The sequence below is a fragment of the Trichosurus vulpecula genome, chromosome 5 (genome assembly GCF_011100635.1).
Source record: "Trichosurus vulpecula isolate mTriVul1 chromosome 5, mTriVul1.pri, whole genome shotgun sequence".
NCBI lineage: Eukaryota > Metazoa > Chordata > Mammalia > Diprotodontia > Phalangeridae > Trichosurus > Trichosurus vulpecula.
In genome coordinates, this window is record NC_050577.1 from 179141054 (window position 1) to 179161709 (window position 20656).

General features: G+C 38.3%; 1 protein-coding gene across 1 annotated transcript in view; it reads left to right on the top strand.

Moving 5' to 3' along the window:
• Nucleotides 1–20656, top strand: part of CFAP94 (cilia and flagella associated protein 94) — a 68492-nt gene that overhangs the window by 16511 nt on the left and 31325 nt on the right. The window contains exons 3-7 of the mRNA XM_036759215.1: nt 775–868; nt 1949–2040; nt 11896–11997; nt 15868–16005; nt 19657–19803. Of these exons, the coding sequence (XP_036615110.1) occupies nt 775–868; nt 1949–2040; nt 11896–11997; nt 15868–16005; nt 19657–19803 (573 nt within the window). The remainder of the gene's footprint in view (nt 1–774; nt 869–1948; nt 2041–11895; nt 11998–15867; nt 16006–19656; nt 19804–20656) is intronic.

Consider the following 20656-nt stretch of genomic DNA (forward strand, 5'->3'; position numbering starts at 1 on the left):
GCCCAAACCCCTATCCACTAGGTGCTAAGCCTATGTGGGCATGAAGCCTTCAGTGTCCTAAGGGGAGTTGCTAAGACCAGAGCCAATAGTATGAGCCTAAGTTCTGGTTGCTCAGATGATGTCTGATGACATCCAAAGACTGTATAAAAAAAGAGAACAGACCTATCTGCTGAGGCTCTCACTCCTGGAGGTGTGGTACGCTGGGCAGCCACTCTAAGAGCCTCCCAGCTCATCCAGATGTTGATGGTTTCTTGGTAACTGTGAATTGTATTTGGTCTGTTTATAATGTATGTTTGTAATTTGTTTGTATTTGCTCTGAAGTTCAGGGTGCTGGCTTTTTCCCCTGAACTAAGTGATTGATATTTGTATGTTGGTTTGAAATAAGATTGTTAACCCCCTAACGCTACTTTCCTTAGTAAAGCAGATCAAAAGAACTGTGCTGGCAGTGTCCTTGCCGTTGGGCTTGTGTTGGTCTTTCACCCCCACAGCAGCTGCTAGCTGAATTGTTGAAACACATATAAAAGTGAATTTTACTATTATTATTCTTGGTCACTAGGTACTTGGCAAGATAGTTGTCAAGAACTATAAAATCTATTTTACTGAAATAAAATACATAGTTGACATAGTTTCTGACAATAGTTCGTGAAAGCAAACGTGTATTTCAGATAAGCTATTTTGGGAAATGAGTTTATAACTGTGATAACAGTTTATAAACAGTTTATCGGTTTATAACTGTGATAAACAGTCTTATTATGTGCCGAAACTTTTGTTAAGGGTGGTACTGTTTCTGAGAAGAAAAATAGACTGTCTAGAAATGAGCGACTGAAACAGCAACAAGAGGAGGAAGAAAAAAAACTGCAGGAGGAAGGTACAGTACACAGAATTAATATTGTTGTAATGCAGCTGATTGATCTTGGATTCCTAAGAGCTGAACAAATTGTTTAACCTTACAGCAGCATATATGGCAAATACTTAAATGACACATCGATCAATCAATTAATATTTGTGAAACACCTGCTATGTACTCAGTCACTGTGCTAGGTACTAGAGATATAAAGACATTTATGACATAAGCCTTGTCCTCTTATAGTTTGTATCCTGTGGGAAGAGACAGCACATAATTGAAATACCAAAAGTGCAATTTAAAAATTAAATTATATGTTAGCCAGAATTAGTTATGATGATATTTTAAACCTCAAGTTAATTTTCTAGTTATATGTAGTTTTCTAAAGTAAGGATGTTCTGGCACTTTTAAAATATTTGCCGAATATTTAGTAAAAACTTGGATTATTTTGAAAATGCTGTGATGACTTAAAATATATGTGGTAATTTCAAATACTTAAAAATAGCGACTATTGATAAGTGACTTTTTAAAAAGTAGCTATTCGGAGGAATCTAGTTATTGGAATATAGGCTATAAAGTCAAACTCAGAATTCTAATCTAAATTCCCATATTGCCTTTTTCATGTGATTTGGTATAAACTCATTTGTGTTATCATTATAAGTAGGAAAATAGTGTCACATCTCTCTGCTTATTAGACAACTGAATGTAAGAAATGTCATATTGAAACAGACTCATAATCCCACCAACTCAACATTTTTATCTGTTAGCTACAACAAGGAAAGAGACTAGAGAGAGATACACATTGAAGATTCCACTTTCCCTTTAACAGTATATTATGACTCTGTCAATCATCTGTTAATTTAAACTCTTCCTGAACATATTTATATTTTTTCCCTCTGTAATATCTCAGGGTAAGAATGCTTTATTTGTGTTGTCTTTTTTACTAGGCTATTTTGTTTGTCCTAAATTACCTCTTCATCTGAGATTGTCCTCTAAATGCTCCCAATGCTGCTTTATAAATAAAAAATAGTTGTGATAATTTTAAGCATTCTTTAAAATCAAGTAGTGACCGCATTACTGATAAATGCTTAATTTTCTCTTCAGAGGAAGCCCGTTTGAAAGCTGAACAGGAAGCAGCAGAGAAATTGCAAAGACAACTAGTTGAAAAGCGTAAGTGGGAAGTGTTAGTAGAAAAGGTTAGTCCACAATTTTTATTAGAAGTTTAAGGGATATTATAGAAGAATACCAGAATCATAGAACTTAATAGTTGGAAAGAGTTTACAAGTCCCCTCGTCTAGCCTTATAGCCCATAAGGGCACCATCATATACAGAAATACCGTACTTACTGTTTTACCTGCTGAATCCTCCTGGTAGAATGTCAGATCTATGTTTCTTTTTTGTCTTTATGTCATGAATGCCTAGCACAACGCCTTGCACAAAATAAGCACTCAAGTTTATTTCCATTAAGTTTTGTGGAATAAGTGGAAAGCGCTCTGGCTCTTAAGACAGAGGACCTGCCTAGTTTCCATTCCACTCCTATTGCTTACTCCTTGTGTAACTTAGGGCAAAGCACTTAACTTCCCCAGGCCTCAATTCCCTCTACTATCGAATTAGGTTAAGTTGGACTAGATGACCTATGGAGGCCTTTCAACTTCTCAAAATATGATACTTTGAATTTAATTGATTTGAAATGAGTCACTGTCAATGGGTCAGTATTTCTCTGCTTGAACATTTCTGGGCTCAAACTTACAAGACAGCTAATTCCACTTTTAAGAGTTTGCATGGTTTGAAATTTCTTCCTTTTATTGAGCAAAAATCTTCTAAATTCCTCTCTGTAATTTCTACCCATTGGTTTTATTTTTCACTCTTGGAGCTGCAGAGACTATATCTAATCTCTCTTCCCAAGATAGCTTTTTCAAATATTTGAAGATAACCATCACGTTCTCCTTAAGTAGTTTCTTCTTCAAGCTAAATAACTCTAGCCTTTAGGTTCCACAAACCACAATGCTTCAATTATCACCATCCTGGTGATCTAGACCTATGCCAGTTAGGCAATATCTCACTTAAAGTCTGGTGCTGAAAACAGAGCATAGTGGTCTAAATGTGATATGACTGATGTGTAATATAAATATATTATTATTTCCCTTATTCTGGATACTTCTATAAATGGAGCCTAATTTTTCATTATTATTTTTTAATCACAGTGGACTCATATCGAGTTTGTGGTCTACTAAAACCTCTAAATATTTTTTTCAGATAATGTGTTATTAAACCATGTCTCTCTCCTTTTGTGTCTGTGCAATTACTTTTTAAACCTAAGCAGACTACTTTGTATTGTTCTCTATTAAATTTTTTGGTTTGGATATTTACCTTATTATTCTGTCATTCAGTATACTAGCAGTCCCTCCTTACAGATTTGATGTGTGTCTTCTGTGTTTTCATGCAAAGTACTAATGAAAATGTTGAACAGAACAGAACTGAGGATAGAACCTTGTGGCATATCACTAGAGACCTTCAGTTAGGTTCACAGTGATCCATTAGTCAATGTAGCTTCTCCAGATTAGAGACTATTTTATTTAAACTTTATATACCTTTATATCTTTTAATATCTTCTAGCACTTAGTGCAATACTTTGCAGTAGGTACTTAAACATTCTGTTTCTGACTGTGAATCCACATATTATTATCTAGACCTTTATTTTGTCCAAAAGAATACCATAAAACTCAAATATTTTAATACAATACACATATACTATGTAGATAGCATTCCTCTAATCTTATCACTGTAGTAACTTTGTATTAAAAAGAGAAATGAGATTAGTTTGGCATAACTTGTTTCATAGTAAGCCCATGCTGGTCCCTAGTGATCATCATTTCCATTTCTAAGTTCTAACTAGCCTTCTATTCTATAATTTGAAGATTGATAGTATTACTGGAAGAACTGAACCATATCCATGATATCAAGTTCACCAATTTATAATTTATGGAATCTATCTTTTCCCATGCTTTCAAAATTTGGGGAAAATTGCCTCTCATCTTGTGGAACCATCCCCATTCTGTGTTATATCATAAAGATTGCTGACATCTGCAATCACATCTATAAATTCTTTAGTGCCCTGGGATTTAATTTCAGAATAGGAGATCATAATGGTGACACAATTATAGGTAATGATGGATTTAAGTTGTGACCACCCCTGTGGGTAGTTGAGGCAAAGTAAAGATGTAGGTCAGAGGAGGTGAGTTTACTGAACTGGGTGGCCAGGGTATGTGAACAGATATCAACAGGCATGTTTAATTCCTCAAGTAATAAGTCAGGGATTGGAGTGGAGAAAGAGACTAGGGGCCAGGCACTGAATTCCTTTTGTGGAGGGTATGTAGCCCCTCACTGCTGAAAACATGAAACAATTGAAACTCCTACTCACAGGTACACCAAGGGGCAGAAAGACTACACTAGGTAAAGAACTTATACTGAGAACGGGACCAACATACTTTAACATGTTCCTTAATGTGAATGACTACAAGAAAGACACTTGGCTTTGATGAATAATATGAACACTCCGTTTTGGGTGAAGTTGGGGTACTTAAGGACTCAGAAAGAAAAAAAAAGAAGGGGAATTATTATTGATTTTCCCTGGCTGTGGCTTCTTCCCTGAATTATGGTTTAATAAAGTTTTTTTGCTTCTAACAGGTAATTCCTTATTATATCAAATATTTGAAATCAGAAAACATCATATAAATGACAGGACAACCTTCAGTGTGAAATTTCCCAAATACTTTATGAAGGAGCCATGGCTTCCTACAGGAAAAGGATAGTGAACCAGCCATGTAATATACCAGAAATACAGAGAATAATTTAGATTGGATAATAAAATGGATTATGGAGTGGATTAAAGACAGTAATTGAATTGTAAGGGAAGCATGGACTTACCACATGATGCTTAGGCTATTCATGATATTTCCTTTAATATGCAATACAAATCAAACAGCACAGTTTTATCAGTGAAAATTGTGTTGTCAAACTTACAAGTAGACAACATATAGGGTTGAATAACAACTGAAGTTTTTTCCTCTATGAGAAAAGTGAAAACCCCTAAATACAGTGAATAAGGTATTAAGGATTTTTTTTAAGTTTAAGAAATACTCAGCATTATCTTTTAATTTGGTCAACTGCTAAAGAATGAGTAAATCTGACAAAATTTGTGGAAACCTTTAAAACTTGATATAATACAGGTGAAAATTAAGGGAAATACCAATTGCTTACCTCTTATAAATAAAAGAAAGATAAGGCTATAAACATAAAACAACAGAAATGGAGTGATGTGGAGATTGGTATATTACAGCAATATGGAACCAGATGGAGTGGTACAGGTAGATGGATTGAACCTCAAAAGAAGGAGAGGTTACAGTGCAGATCTAGCGGTATTTCTTCCTTACTTAATACTTTTCAAGAGCCCCCTATTCCATCTTAGATAAAGTATAAGCTCCTAGTCTTTATAAATCTTTACAGCCTGGCCCCAGCCTATCTTTCCAGCCTCATTGTAATGTAGTGAGACTCTGCACTTCTCCCAGTTCACATACACATGTTCTAACTGGCCAGGTTCTTAGAGTGAAGATTAGCTAAAATCTTCCTCAGGGTCCTGGCCCTCAAAGACTATGAGATTTTTGCTACTGTTCTTTTTTAATGAGGTTTTCCTATATATAGTGCTATAATCTCATATTTCCATTCTAGTATGTTCTCTCCAATATTAGTCACCAGTGATTAGTGTTCTTGTTTTGTTTAACAAATTAGTATCAATTATTTGTTACAAAGGGATATTTACTGAGATGATGGAAGTAGAACAAAAGTATAAACCTTACTTTACCCCCTCAACACCGAGGAACACACTCTCTTATTCTCCCCCAGTCCCTGGGCAGTAGGATCAACCTTTAAGCAGTTTCTACAAAGCATTGGTCCCCCAAGATTTACTTCCAAATGCAGCCTAACTCATGTGCAGAACTACTGTCTTGCTTGTAAGACCTGGAATCTTGACTTTGGGGTAAGTCATTTGCTGAACTGGGTCTTGGTTGCTTCACCAGGCCCAGCTGCCTATAAACTCTGACATGGACTCCTGCTCTGAGACCACTGGAGGCTCTCCAGACCTTTAGAAACTCATAAGGCCACAGCTTAGTATCTTCCATTTTCAATGCTAAAGCATGGAAGAATAGATACAACGGGGACAGAAACAACAGGTGTACTTCATGTTCATGGGCCCACCTGTTGTCCCAGGTGGAGACAGAGTAGTCCATCAGTAACAGCTTTGCCTCCCCACCTAGAGGCTTTTTGCCTCCTTACTTGAATGTAGCCAGAGAGGGGCACAGAGACACTTGCCTTGGGCCAGTTGGTTCCTTTTGAAAGGTAAGTCAACAAATCAACAAGCATTTATTAAGCACTTACTCTGATTGAGAGGGCAGCTAGATGCTATATGGGCAGTGGATAGAATGCTGGCCCTGGAGTCAGGAGGACCCAAGTTCAAATCTGACCTTAGACACTTAGTAGCTGTGTGATCCTGGGTAAGTCACTTAACTCTGTTTGCCTCAGTTCCTCATCTGTAAAATGAGCTGGAGAAGGAAATGGTAAACCACTTCCTTATCTCTGCCAAGCAAACTCCAAATGGGGTCACGAAGAGTTGGACACAACTGCAACAACTCAGCAATAACAAAAATGATCCAGGCATTGTGCTAAGCACCAGGAATATAAATACTAACCGAAAGAAAGACAGTCCCATCATTCGAGAAGCTTACATTCTGATGGGGAAGACAATGTGTAAAAGGGAGCTATAAAGGGAGGGGAAGGCGAATGGTAGAGGAAGGCCAGAAAGTCAGGAGTAGAGCTTGGAGGAGAATAAAGACATGACTGGCCTAGACGTTTTCCTTAAAGTGGAGGTTTGGGGAGGAAAGAACCAATCAGAAGAATGGGCAGCAGGGACAGCCATTCAAGGGAGAGAAGGTTTCTGTGACATGGTAGTCAGGACAGCAGCCTGGAGAAGAAGGTACACCCATTTCTAGCTCAGCAGCCAATTAAAAGTTACTACATGGTAAGTGGACCAGAAACATTCACAGAATACTCATGTATGTTCTGAAGTGGAGACCGGGGACCTTCCATTCCATGTCATTTGGCACTCTAGAAGCTGATCCTCTGAAATGACCTTCTCCCAGGACCCAGTTCTTACGGGCCTGTCTTCCTTTACAATATACTTTTTTCCTCCCACCTTTTGTGTTCCAGCCTAATTGACCTTCTCTTTGCTCCTCATCCACTACACTAACATGGTGACTTTGTCCTGGCACCTCTACTTCATAGAATCTCTGACCTCCTTCAAGATGTAGCTGACAAAGGAGATAGGATCTACATGTGCAAAAATATCAATAGCAGCCCATTTCATAGTGGTAAAATGTTGGAAATTGAGGAGATGCCCACTAATTGGAGAATGGTTGAACAAATTGTGGTATATGAATATAATGGAATACTGTTGTGCAATAAGAAATGATGAAGTGGCATATTTTAGAAAACCTGGAAAGACTTGTACAAACTGATGCAAAGTGAAATGAGCAGCACCAAGAAAACATTGTATATAGTATCAGCAATACTGTATGATGATCAACTGTGAATGACAACTCTTCTCAGCACACAATGATCCAAAACAAGTACAAAGGACTCACGAAGGGAAAATGCTATCCACATCCAGATAAAGAACAGATGGACCCTGAAGCAGATCAAAGCATACTTTTTTCACTTACTTTATTCTTTTTTGTGTTCTCCCCTCCCCCATTGATCTGTTCTTCTTTCACAACTGTGACTAATATGGACATATGTTTTACATGATAGTACATGCATAACCTATGTCAAATTGCCTACCATTTTCAGAAGAGGGGAGGGAGAAATTTGGAACTCAAAATCTTGTAAAATAAATACACATAACATTGTGACTTTCGTGTAGTAGGAACAAAATTTTTGTTGGAATGAATTGATAAAATATAAGCTTGAAAGTGCCTAGATGAGAACAACCAGGATGCTGAAGGGCCTTTAGTCTATGTCTTATTTAGGGCTGTGATGATCAAGTGAGATAATACTTATAAAAACACTTAGCATGGTGTCTGGTACATAATAGGTGCTATATAAATGCTTATTCCTTTCCTTTCCCCCATGTTATATGAGGATCAGTGGAAGGACCTGGGAATCTTTAGCCTGAACAAGAGAAGTCTTGGGTGGGGGTAGGACATGAGAGCTGTCAATTTGAAGGGCTGCCATGTGGAAATAGTGATTAGATTTGTTCTGTTTGGTTCCAGGAGGCAGAACTAGGAGCAATGGATAAAAGTTGGAGAGAGACAAATTTAGACATGTCAGGTCAAAATTCCTAGCAATTAGAGCTGTTCAGAATGAGAATGGAATGCCTCATGATGGTGTGGGTTCTCTCATGTTGGAAGTTTTCAGGGCTGAGTGGCTGATGTCAGGTAGGTTGGGATTCCTTTTGGATTTGGATTAGACAAGATGGTCACTGAAATATTGTTCAGCTCTCAAGTTCTTTGATTCAATTATGGCTCATTGGAAAAGGCACCAAACTTGGGGTGGAGAATTTGAAGTTTTGAGGCTTGGGGTCATATCCCAGCTTTGCCACTTGCTGCCTGTGTGACAATTAAACTTTCAGGCTTCAAGGATCCTATTAAAAGATAAAGAAAATACAGTCTTTTCCTTCATCAAACCCTCTCCTACCAATTTATCATGTATTTTTAGAACATAAAAATATCTTTCTTGATTAATCAGAGTATATCAATTAGCGTTTTTTAGGTTAGGTACTGTGTTAAGGGCTGGGAACATGAATAAAGAAGCAAGGCTGTGCCTGTCCTCAAGATGCTTGCATTCTACTAGTGGCATACACCCTATTCACTGATAAGTAAATAAATATAAATATAATGTGTTTTGGAGGCTGGAGATGATCTACTTGGGGCACAAGTCTTGAAGTAAAGCTGAGCCTTGAAGGGCTGAGACTGAGATGGACTGTTGTATTCAGGCAACAGGGAGCAAGGCCAATTTGACTGTTATGTAGAGTGGTATAATGTGTGATAAGTTTTGAAAGTTAGACTAGAGCCAGTATGTGAAGGGTTTACCTGCCCAACAGGAGTTTGTTTTTGTTTTTGATCCTAGAGACAACAGGAAGTTTCTGGAATTTCTTTTGCCGGGGAGTCACATGGTCAGATTTATGCTTGAGGAATATCAGTTTGGCCACAGTGTGGGGTATGGATAGGAAAGGGGAAAGACTAAAGGCAGGAAAACCAATTAGGAGGCTACTTCAGTCTAGGCAAGAGGCAGTGAGATCCTGAACTAGGGTGGTGGTAGTGTGACTAGAGAAGGGAAATGATGAGAGAGATGTGGTAGAATCAATAAGATGATACATCTGACTGGATGTGGCATGTGAGTGTGAGTAAAGTTAAGGATGAGTCCTAGGTTGCAATCCTCAGTGACTGGTGCCCTTGATCGAAATGAGGAAATTAGGAAGAGGGGGTTTGGGAGAAAGATACCAAGTTCTGTTTTGGGCATGTTGAGCTTGAGGTGTATTCGACAGAGTTGGAAATATCTGATAGGCCATTTATAACGCAGTACTACACAGTTCAAGAAAGGCATTAGGAATATATACATAGATTTTTAGAGTCATCTGCACAGAGATGATAGTGGAATCCTTGGGAGCTTATGAGATAAGAGGGTGTGTGAAGAGAAAAGAGGGCCCATGATAACAGTCCTGGAGTATACCCATACATAGGTGGTGATAAATTCCTTTGTACCTGTGAAGGGGATTGAGACCAGCAGTCAGGGATGGTTGAGATGTCATCCAGCTCTCACGGTATTGCTCTAGCAAGAACATAAAGTTTTCATCAGACTGAATAATGATAAAAAAAATCCAATGAGAAACCACAGTAAATGACTTCTTCTACTTCATAAATCCACAAAACCAGTCCAGAAGCCTGCCAACAAAGCCAAAGTCAGCCAATACTGGCAAACAAATTGGCAACCTCTCATTGTGACCAGAGGTGGGTCAGAAACACATGCAACCTGCAGGTCCCTGTTTCTGACAGTAGTAAGCAAGAGAGGACGTAACCCTGAGAAAGTCCCAGGGAGGTCAGAAAACCCCAGATTGGGCAGAAAGCCCTAGAGTAGGGACTCTGAAATCCCTGTGGGGGAGCTTTAGCACAGTATGGTAGTGCTCATGTGGAGAAAGCCTAGGAAAGTAGGGTCTATGCAGTTCATGACACTGTTCCTAAGATGTCAGAGTTACCTGACGATCCAGTGTACTGAACTTCAAAGGTCCAGTGTGGCTTAATCCTGAAGGATAAAGGCCAGGATATAAAGAAGTTGGGGGACCCAAGACAGACCAAGGAAGGCCAACCACATTCTCTAAAAGTACAGCAGGGCGGGGTGGGGGCGGGGTTAAGAGGTTGAGCCTGGCCCTTGCAAAAGGACCTAATTTAAGAACCCGAGATGAAGAGATGATTAAACCAACAACAATACTGGTCAGCATAAAAGAAATTCCAGATCTAGGGATCTTCCAGAAGGAGGAGAAAGTAACTCTGTAACAACTACAAGCAGAGACTCAAAGGAAAAATGAATTTTATACAAAGACTACATGAAGGACTAGAAGAAGTGAAGCAAAACTTACAAGAAATCAGATTATGGAGGAAAGAATTGGAAGGAATGACTTAGAAGAGAATGTGGTAAATCTTACCCAAATAATGGACTCTCTGAAAAGTAGAACAGACCAAATAGAAACAAATGACTCCCTGAGACATCAAGAAACTCCTCCCTCCCCTATTATTGCAGGACGCATCGCTGTCCTCCCAGTCCCTGAGGCTTACATAGGTGGCTTTGTTGACTCCTCACTATATCTCACCGCACCCCTTCTCCCGCAATATCCAATCTGTTACCAAGGGCTGTTGATTTTACCTTTACAATATCTCTTGAATACGCTCCCTTCTCTAACACTGCCAGCTCTGGTGCAGGCTCTCATCACCTCACACCTGGACTGTTATAATAGCCTGCTGGTGGTCTTTCCCACTCCAGTCCATTCTCCATTCAGCCATTAAAGTGATTTTCCTAAAGTGTAGATGCAACCATATAAACCTCTCCCACAACCCCAATTCAATAAACTCCAGTGGCTCCCTATTGCTTCCAGAATCAAGTACAAAATGCTCCATTTGGCATTCAAAGCTAAACCCCTCCTACCCATCCAGTCTTCTTACATCTTACACCCCAACATGTATACTTTGATCTATGGCCTTCTGGCTGTTCCGTAAACAAGACATTGCACCTCTCTGCTCTGAACACTTTCTCTAGCTGTTCCCCATGCTTTCCTTCCTCATTTCTCTGGCTCCCTTTAAATTCTAATTAAAATCTCATCTCTGTAGGAAGCCTTTCATATTAATTCCAGTGCCTTCTCTTTCTTATCTACTTCCCATTCATCCTGTATATAGCTTGTTTGCACATCTTTATTGACTTGTGTCTGCCATTAGAGTGCAAGCTCCTTGAGGGCAGGGGCTGTCTTTTCACTTTTTTGTATCCCTAGTGCTTAGCACAGTATCTGGCAAATAGTAGGTGCTTAATAAATGTTTAACTCACTTTCTTCTTACATGTGCATAACTTATTTCCCTCCGTAGAGGATAAGCTCCTTGAGGATGAGGGACTTTTCTCATTTTGTCTTTTATATCTTTAATGTCTAGCACAATCCCACAAACTAAGTGCCCATGGCGATCACTTAATAAATACTTCCAGATTAATTGATGAGAATAGGGATTTCACAAGGGTACAGTAGAAGCATGGTTGAACGGGAGGGAAGAGCCGACAAGTCTGTGGAAGTGCAAGAGTGTAACTAGGAAAGGGATAAATCCTAAAAATTTAAATTGTATTTGTGTTCATTTCAGTATTGTATTCGAAACTGTTCAAGTAAGTTATATTTGGTGATATTAATTATAAAATGTACATCTAAAAGTTAAGTTGAGCAATTCTGACTATTGCTCCTGTGCTAACAGGATTTACAAAGGAGAACTGACGAACTTGAGGAACTTTATTTGTTAGAGAAATGTTTTATTGAAGCAGAAAAATGGAAAAAAGAGGTTAGAGCCCTTTCTAAAGTAAGTTTACTTTTTTGTTGTTTAATTTTATTTTTGTTAATTAGAGAAGGCTACCATTTGATATAGATTTATAATATATATATATACATGTGAAACCGTACTAAACATATTTCTGTTTATCTGTTCTTTCTCTGGACATGGATAGCATCTTCCTTCATAGGTCCTTTATGATTAAGTATTTGTAGTACTTAGTATAATTTGGTTGTTCACAATTATTCTTTGAATGATATTGCTATTACTGTATACAATATTTTCTTGGTTCCGCTCACTTCGCTTTTTGTTGTTTCATGCAAGTCTTTCCATGTTTTTCTAAGATCATTGAGCTTATCATTTCTTATAGCACAGTAATATCCCATCACAATCATATATCACAACTTGTTTATTCATTCCCTAATTGAAGGGCATCCCCTCAATTTCCAGTTCTTTGCCGCCATGAAGAGAGGCTGCTGTAAGTATTTTAGAACATATAGGTTCTTTTCCTTTTTCCCTGATCACCTTGGAAAATAGACTAATAGTTATATTGCTGGGTCAAAGGGTATAGGTAGTTTTATTAAACTGCCTAAACTACTAAAAAACTAAGTTTTATTAAAATGCTCTCCAAGCATTATTCTAGATTGCTCTCCAAATGGTTGGATCAGTTGACAGTTCCACCAATATAAGTTTAGTTTAATAAAACCCTTAAATTTTGTAGCTTTAACAATCTTTGAAAGGCAAGTTTGTGTTAGGGCTGGTGTTAAGGAGGCAATGTTGTACCATGGAAAGACTCAAAGGACCTATACTCAATTAACAGATTTTTCCCTTACTAATTTTGGCCTTGGGCAGGTTAGATTTTTTCAGACTTATTTGCTCATCTGTAAAGTGGGTATATTACTTAGACTTCTGATTTTATGCATTGTCATAAAGAAACCCCTTTATAGGGATGTGACCTGATCTGTGATTTCAGTAGCATACACAATTTCCAGGTGAGAAAACTCTCTACCAATGCAAGTTATCTGGACCTTAATTAAATAGAATTTTCTAGAGAGCTGGGAGATGAAGTGACTTGTCTAAGGTCACACAGCCAGGATGTATCAGAGATAACGCTTGGACTCAGGTCTTCCTGGCTTCAAGGCAAGCTCCCTGTCTACTCCCCCACTCCATATAAATTTAAGTTATTATCATTAATATGTATTGAGGACACCAAGAGCTCCCTTCCCAAGTTACAGAAGGCAAGATCTGTTTGCTCCAGACATGGCTCAAATTCCTCTTCACTGCTTAATTTCTTTTCAAGATTACCTCTCATTTACACTGAATCTCATGTATACAGAGTTGTATGCATTAGACTATGAGCTCCTTGAGGGCAGGGGCCAGGTTTTTTTTGCAGTGCCTGGCACATAGTAAGCACTTAATTTGTTGACTGATTGATTAACAACTTAGTAGGCATTTAATGATTTATGTTTGATAAATTGACTTTTTCTGGGAAGGCCAGGATTATACAAATTGAGTGATTGCATTGAGTCGTAATGGCAATCATCTCATATTTATATAGTGATTTCCAGTTGACAGTCCTTTTTACAACAACTTGATGAGGTAGATAGTAAAAATATTATTGTAGCATTTTGCAGATTAGGAAACTGAGGCTTAGAGAAGTTAAATGACTTGTCTACAGTCACAAGACTAGTAAGTGCAGAAGCAAGACTCAAAATCCAAGACTTCCGGCTACAGATTCAGTACATTTTCCATGATACCATATTGTTCCCATGAATCGGAAAAAGTCAGGGAAGAAGAAAAAAAATTTAAATCTTAATTTTCACAAAAACAATGACTATGACTAAGGACAAGCTACTCTGAGGTTTCCTGTTTTAATAAAATTGTGAAAAAATAATCTAGGGAAACAGGTACACTAATGCATTGTTGATGGAGTTGTTAACAGGTCTAATCATTCTAGAGAGTGATTTAAAATGACACCCAAAAAACTGTTAAACTGTGCATAACCTTTGACCCAGCAATATCACTGCTAGGTCTACTCCCCAAAGAGATCAAAAGGACCTGCATGTACGAAAATTTTTATAATAGCTCTTTTTGTGGTGGCAAAGAATTGGAAATTGAGAGAATGCCCATCAATTGCACAATGGCTGAACAAGCTGTGGTACATGATTGTGATGGAATACTATACAGTGAATGATGAAGGGGATGCTTTCAGGAAAAATCTGTGAAGACTTGTATGAACTGATACAAAGGCAAGTGATCAGAGCCAGGAGAACAGTTTATACAATAATAACAATATTGTGAAGATAATCAGCTTTGAAAGACATATTAACTCTGATCAATACATTGACCAACCACAGTTCCAAAGGACTCATGATGAAATGGGCAGCTTGGGGTGCGGTGGATGGAATACTAGGCCTGGAGTTAGAAGATCCAAGTTTAAATCCAGCCTCTGACACTTACTGGATGTGTGACCCTGGGAAGATCACCTGTTTGCCCCAGTTTCCTCATCTATAAAATGAGCTAGAGAAGGAAATGGCAAACCACCAGTATTTTTGCCAAGAAAACCCCCAAAAGGGGTCACAAAGAGTTGGACATGACTGAAATGACTAAACAACAACATGATGGTAGAGAATGAGTGGATTCAAGAATACAAATTGAAGCATGTTTTCTGCTTTTTCTTTCTTCTTTCCTTTTAGAATGACTAATGAGGGAATTAGATTTGCATGACAATATTAATTTATAATGGGTTTTGTCTTTCTTGTCTTCTTAAAAGGGTAGGGAAGGGGCAGGAGAGAGAGATCTTGGAATTGAAAATAAAATAAAATTGAGTTTTAAAGAAAAATAAAGAAATGAAGCACTTGGGCCTGATGTATTAGATCAACTGGACCTGGAGTTAGGAAGTTCAAGTCCCACCTCTAACACTTAGCTGTATGAGTCATATAACCACTGATGTGGCCACCCTGGGGCTGATGAGCATGTTCATTGGCCGTTCTTTATTCAAAGAACTTGTTACCTCCTCTTGGCTTTCTTGGTGTCCTTGAAGACTAAGCTAAAGTCTCACTTTCTGCAAAAAGGCTTTCCTGATCCTGTCTTAGCACCTTCCCTCTGAAATGACCTTCAGTTTATCCTAATTATATCATATCTTGATTATTCATGGTTGTTTGCATGTTGTCTCCTCCATTAGACCATGAGCCCTGCTTGAAATCAGGGACTGCTTTTTTTCTTTCTCCCTCTGTTATCTCCAGTACTTAGCACACTGCCTGGCAGTAGCAGACATTTAATAAATGCCTGGTGACTTGAACTTCAGGTTCCTCATTTGTAAAATGGGGATAATGATATCTATAGTTGTCATGAGCCTCCAATGAAACATTTTATAAAACCCTAAAGTGCTATATATCAATTATTATAAACTTAAATTCATTGGCCCAGGAGGAAAGAATCCTGAAAAACATTCGCATCAACAGGAGAGACCTCTCAGAGAGAAACTGGAGAGGTCAGATACTGTGGGAGAGCTGTCCCATTTTGTAAACCAATAAATACGGGACCTCTTTTGGATATATAGGATCCCATCAAGCACAGTGCATGGGACAATTTTCCTGGTGCTAGCTGGTTTAATCCAAAGATCCAAATAATTAGAGCTGAATAAACAAGGCTGCTCTTGTTTAATAATGTTTATAGTATTTTAAGGTCTATAAGTGCTTTACATACTTACATACTTTACATACATACTTCAGTTGATCCTTGCAATAGTCTTGTATTATTAAAGTTTTGATAGTTGCAGATGTGCTATTTTTGCATTGGTGAAAAAAACAGAATTTTCTGGGGCTCATCTTAATTTTTTATTCTATACTGTGGTAGAGATTTTATCAGTGAAGAGCTTGACTAGTTTTTCTTTTGCAGTGGAATCATTATATTGCGTGTGATGGAACTCCTGATCCTTCTGTAGCCCAAGAGATCAACACTTTCATTAGTTTATGGAAAGAAAAGAGAAATGAAGATATCGAGGTTGTGATGAAAGAGAGTAAACTTGTGCTAAATGTAAGTATTGAAGTATGATTCTCTAATTTTAAAATATTCAGTCGTGAAATAGAATATAAAATTGCACATGTACATTATTGTTCTTTGAGAATAATTAACCCCATAATATAAGGTTAGCTAAGTGTGAATGGGCACATTCTACGCAGATCAGTTCAACCATACTTAAATTCTGGTTAAGGGATAAAATAGATAATACGGACAAGAACACAATGCTTCCATATAGCTGAGTTGCTTAATTTGAAAATAAAATTGACTTTCAGTTGTCCAGATAAAAGGAAACAGTCTTTTTTCTTCTAAAATTGTAATGGGAAATTGTTGTTGTGTTAAGATTAGACCATTCTAAGCATGTCCGTTACACCATATTTCCTAACAAGTGGAGTAGGTGTTCCCTTTTCTAATTCCAGCATTGACCTCGTTGAAGGTCTTTCTGACTCTTCTGGACAAAAAGTTGAATATTGAGTACTGCTTTCTCTTTGTTAGAGAAAGACCCCAAATGCCCTGTTCTTTACCTCAGTGCGGGAGGGGAATAACCTAAAAGCTTCCAGCCTACTTAGGTGCTGCTGTTCTGTTTGTGTTACTATCCTAATGCAGTGACAGAGAGGGAAGTCAGGGGCGGGGAGGAGTTCTACTTTGTATTCTCTCTTAAGCTGAGGTTACCATTCATCTGTGATCTCACAGAAATCTACCCACCGATTAGGGACATGTGCCCCTACCATGTCCAAGCAGGTCATTATCACCAGTGCTAGGGAGAGACATGGTAACTCCTAATCTTTTTAACTGCCAGACAATGATGTATTAGGCTTCTAGTACGTGTCAGGCATCGTTCTAGGCATTGGGGGAAGAGATATAACGAATAAAACAATCCCTCCTCTCAAGGGCCTTATATTCTAATAGGGGAGATAATAAGTATGTATGTAAGTAGAGAAAGAGAAAAACTATTAGGAATTTAGCCAGCCACTAACCTGATCTTGTTCAGTGAATGAGAAGGTAGTCAAGACCCACACTCATCCTGATGATTATACTTAGGTTCTGATTAGTAAGAATAATGAATCCTATAAAATGGTCACATGTATTTGAAATCAAAATATTCCAAGTTATAATTAAAATATTGTAAAATATGGTATATGTAAAATATAGCAATTGGTTCCAACCTAATGAAAATATGCGGTATGAATTCAAATGATGAGACCATTTTACCATTATCCTCACTAATTAGAACTAATCAGAATCTAACCCTTCTGAGTGGGAAGTACCAAGCTCTCTGGTAGTTCTTAGAAAGTGGATGTGCCTTGTATCCTTCAGCTTCTTTTTCTGGGTGGCCAAACTCACTCAACATCAGCCTGTGGAATGCAGTTAATGTGAATTTATGCAGTCAAAAATAGCTCTTGAACCCCCATCCTACTGACAGGACCCCACCTCTTTTCTGAGCTTGCTGTTTGTCATTGAACCCTAAACACATGGCATAGGCATAATGGAATTCTCCAAGCAGGAGTAGACAGAGCATCCTCATCTCTATACAGTGCTTCACTCTTGGCATAGGAATAATAAAGTAACACATAATAGAACATATACCATATGACCATAAGCTTCTCTTAGATTTTAGATAGTCATATTCTTCAGACCATACACATACACACACACATATACATATATATATATCGATCTATCTGTTTATATCTCATTCTGACCCCAGGAATTATTGAAAAGGTACTGGTGGGTTTGTTTCGTCGTCCACTCCTCCATAGCCACTCATTCTATGAACAGACAAGATGGTATAGATAATGCAATATAGTTCCCAAATGATGTTTGTTCATGCCGTCATGAAGGACCAGTCATTAGGTGAAGACTCACAAACTTTGAACACAAAACTTCACTCTTCTTCCTTGATGCCTTGGGACCAAGTAAAGATTGAAGCTGTCATAGTCAATACCTTTTGCATTGATTTTGCTGTCACCGGTAGGTACCTCTAATTGCTTTTTGCCGTGGAGAACTCACCATCACACAAAGGTGTGCAAGTGAGTGCAGAGCCAATATAAGGAGAAACCCTTCTTGCTCTGCTCATCTGTCTCCTCTGTCTTCCCTCCTTTTCACATTGGCCTCTTTAGTTCAAGTTTCTGAGAGGTATGTCACATTTCCTATCTGTCTCTCAAGTCTCTGATGACGTCTGAGGTACTTCTTCCTTGATGTATTTATTTCGTCACTTCTGCTTGCCCACCTCCTCTCTCACTCCCCCCACCCCCCACTGCTTCACCCAGTAAGGGAAGAGTAAAGACATTGAGAAGCATGTTAGATACTTGTTTCTCCAAGCATCCTAATTTCTTTCCAATTATGTTACTCAGAGTGTTCCTGGGTACAGCTGGGAAGGGTTATCCAAATTACCTGGGGCTTATTCCTGTCACATTTAGGGTAAGGGGGATGCCAAGTGCTAATATCCTTCTCAAAGTGGAATGGAGGAAAAATATCTAAAATTGTCTCCATTACGTATGAAATGTTTTCATTCCAACAAAGCAGGCAGTGAAGCAAAATTCTACGTATTTTCCATATATTTTCTCTTGAAAGCACTATATCACTTACCACCCTCTTCACCATTGAATAATGTATTTACCCCTTCCCAAGTACATCTGTTTCCCTACCTTGCCACACAAAACAAAAACTGTGTCAGAAGTAGGCATTGCTCTTTTATTATAACTGCCAGCTCCAGAATTCCTTCTGCCATCACTAATACTTTCTACTCTTATGAGGTTTATCATTCCATCTATAGCACCCTAGCCATGTCCTTTGTGTAATTATCTACTGGCCTCAAGGTCACTTTTCTTCTTTTCTCAAAAGAGCTGAGAACTGGCTCCTATGTAATCACCTCTCTGCCTCGGCGCCTGTCCCCATACTCAGGGACTTGATATCTCCTCAAATGCTCTGTCCTCGTCAACCTCCTAAAACTTTAACATGAAACTTAGTTCATCAGTCTGCTAAACTTCCATGACCTTTATCTTTACTCCATCTTAGCTGCACATAGGAATGTTCATAATTTAGATCCCACTATATCTTTGTCCATGATTCTGAAATTCACCTTTTCTGATCATAAGCAGCTTGTATCTCTTTGATTCATTCCTTGTAACCCTCTCCCTAACTTCGGTATTCTTCATCAGCACCATCATCATCCTTCTGACCTTCCATTGTGGCCTTTGCCTTTTGTCAAAGTTCAGGGAGCAGAAACATCAGGAATAAAACAGCAGTGGTGACCTCCAGGGGAACTGGGATAGGAAGATAATGGCAGCAACAGGAGGAGGAACAAGGAAGAGAGCAGAGGAGGAGGAACAACAGTAGAGTGGTAGCACCTGAAGAAGATGCATGACAAGTAGTAAGGGATTCCTAATTCCTGCAATGAATTTGTGGGCCCTAGTTGGGGAATTTCATTAGATGGAAAATTGTTGGGGCTTTGAAGCTGATGGAGTGAATACCTGTACTCCTTAATTTTAAGGAAAATATTTTACTTTTCTACTGCCCAGAATTATGAAGAAATTGCACATGTATTTTGGGAATATAGGAAGAATATATTATTTCTCAAGATAAAGTGTGGCATGTTTATTCCTTTCCACTTCCCCTTTTCCTCCTTTGTCAGGAGATTAATGTCGACATTCATTTCCATTCTAGCTAATTGAGAAACTGAAATTAATTTTATTGGATACTCCACCACATGAGCTGACAGATGAACAAGTAGCACAGTACCAAGGATCAATCCTAGAACTGCGGGAACTTCTTCACTTCAAATTCGATGAAGCCACAGAAACTCTCCTTAAAGTAAGTGTGACACATTATTAGCTGTGCTTAATTCTTTTTGAATTGAAATAAATATACTACCAGAAATGTATGCTGTGTAATAAAGAAATCCAATTTTTTTGTACATAGTCTAAGACTCACTATATACGCAGTACTGGCCAGAATTGACAAAATTATGTTAAATAATATGTGATATAAACTTGGCAAAAAACCCAAAACAACAGTTACTACAGGAATACAATGCATTTACTTTCCCATATTATCATTCAACATTAATATATCATCTGAGGCACCTCTCTCTTTCACATGGGAGCCCCCAGAATAGATACTTCAGGTTTAAGATCCTCTGTAAGGAAACATCCCCCTCAAAACAGTATATCATGAACCCCCCACTAATGCATTGGCTTTTGTTTCCTAATCAGCCAGAGAATTCAATTAGTTAAAAACAAAAGGTTTTTAATGAAATAGTATAGGAAGATTTGTACCAGGACATTCCTTACATAAACCTAGGGATTGCTTTCTCACAAATAGACACATCAGCGATGGGGATAGTGAGCATGGATAAGAATCGGGCACAAAGGGACTATGTGTGCAGGGGTGACACACCTCAAATGTCTGCAAGACCCCCTGATGTCTGTCTTCTGGTGATACCATTAGGCTACTCTGACCATGCTTGCTTACTGTTAGTCACATCGTGTCTGTTGGTCCTGGGTACATTCCTCTGCTAGTCTTGGCTGGCCTTGGCATCTAATTTCCTCTGGAGGGTTTCTCTGCTATTATCAGTATCTCTTTTAAGCATCTGCTCCCTAGTACTGTCTTCTGGGCTCATATCTTTAGGTTCAGCCAAATTAATCTTGATAAGGATATTTGTTTC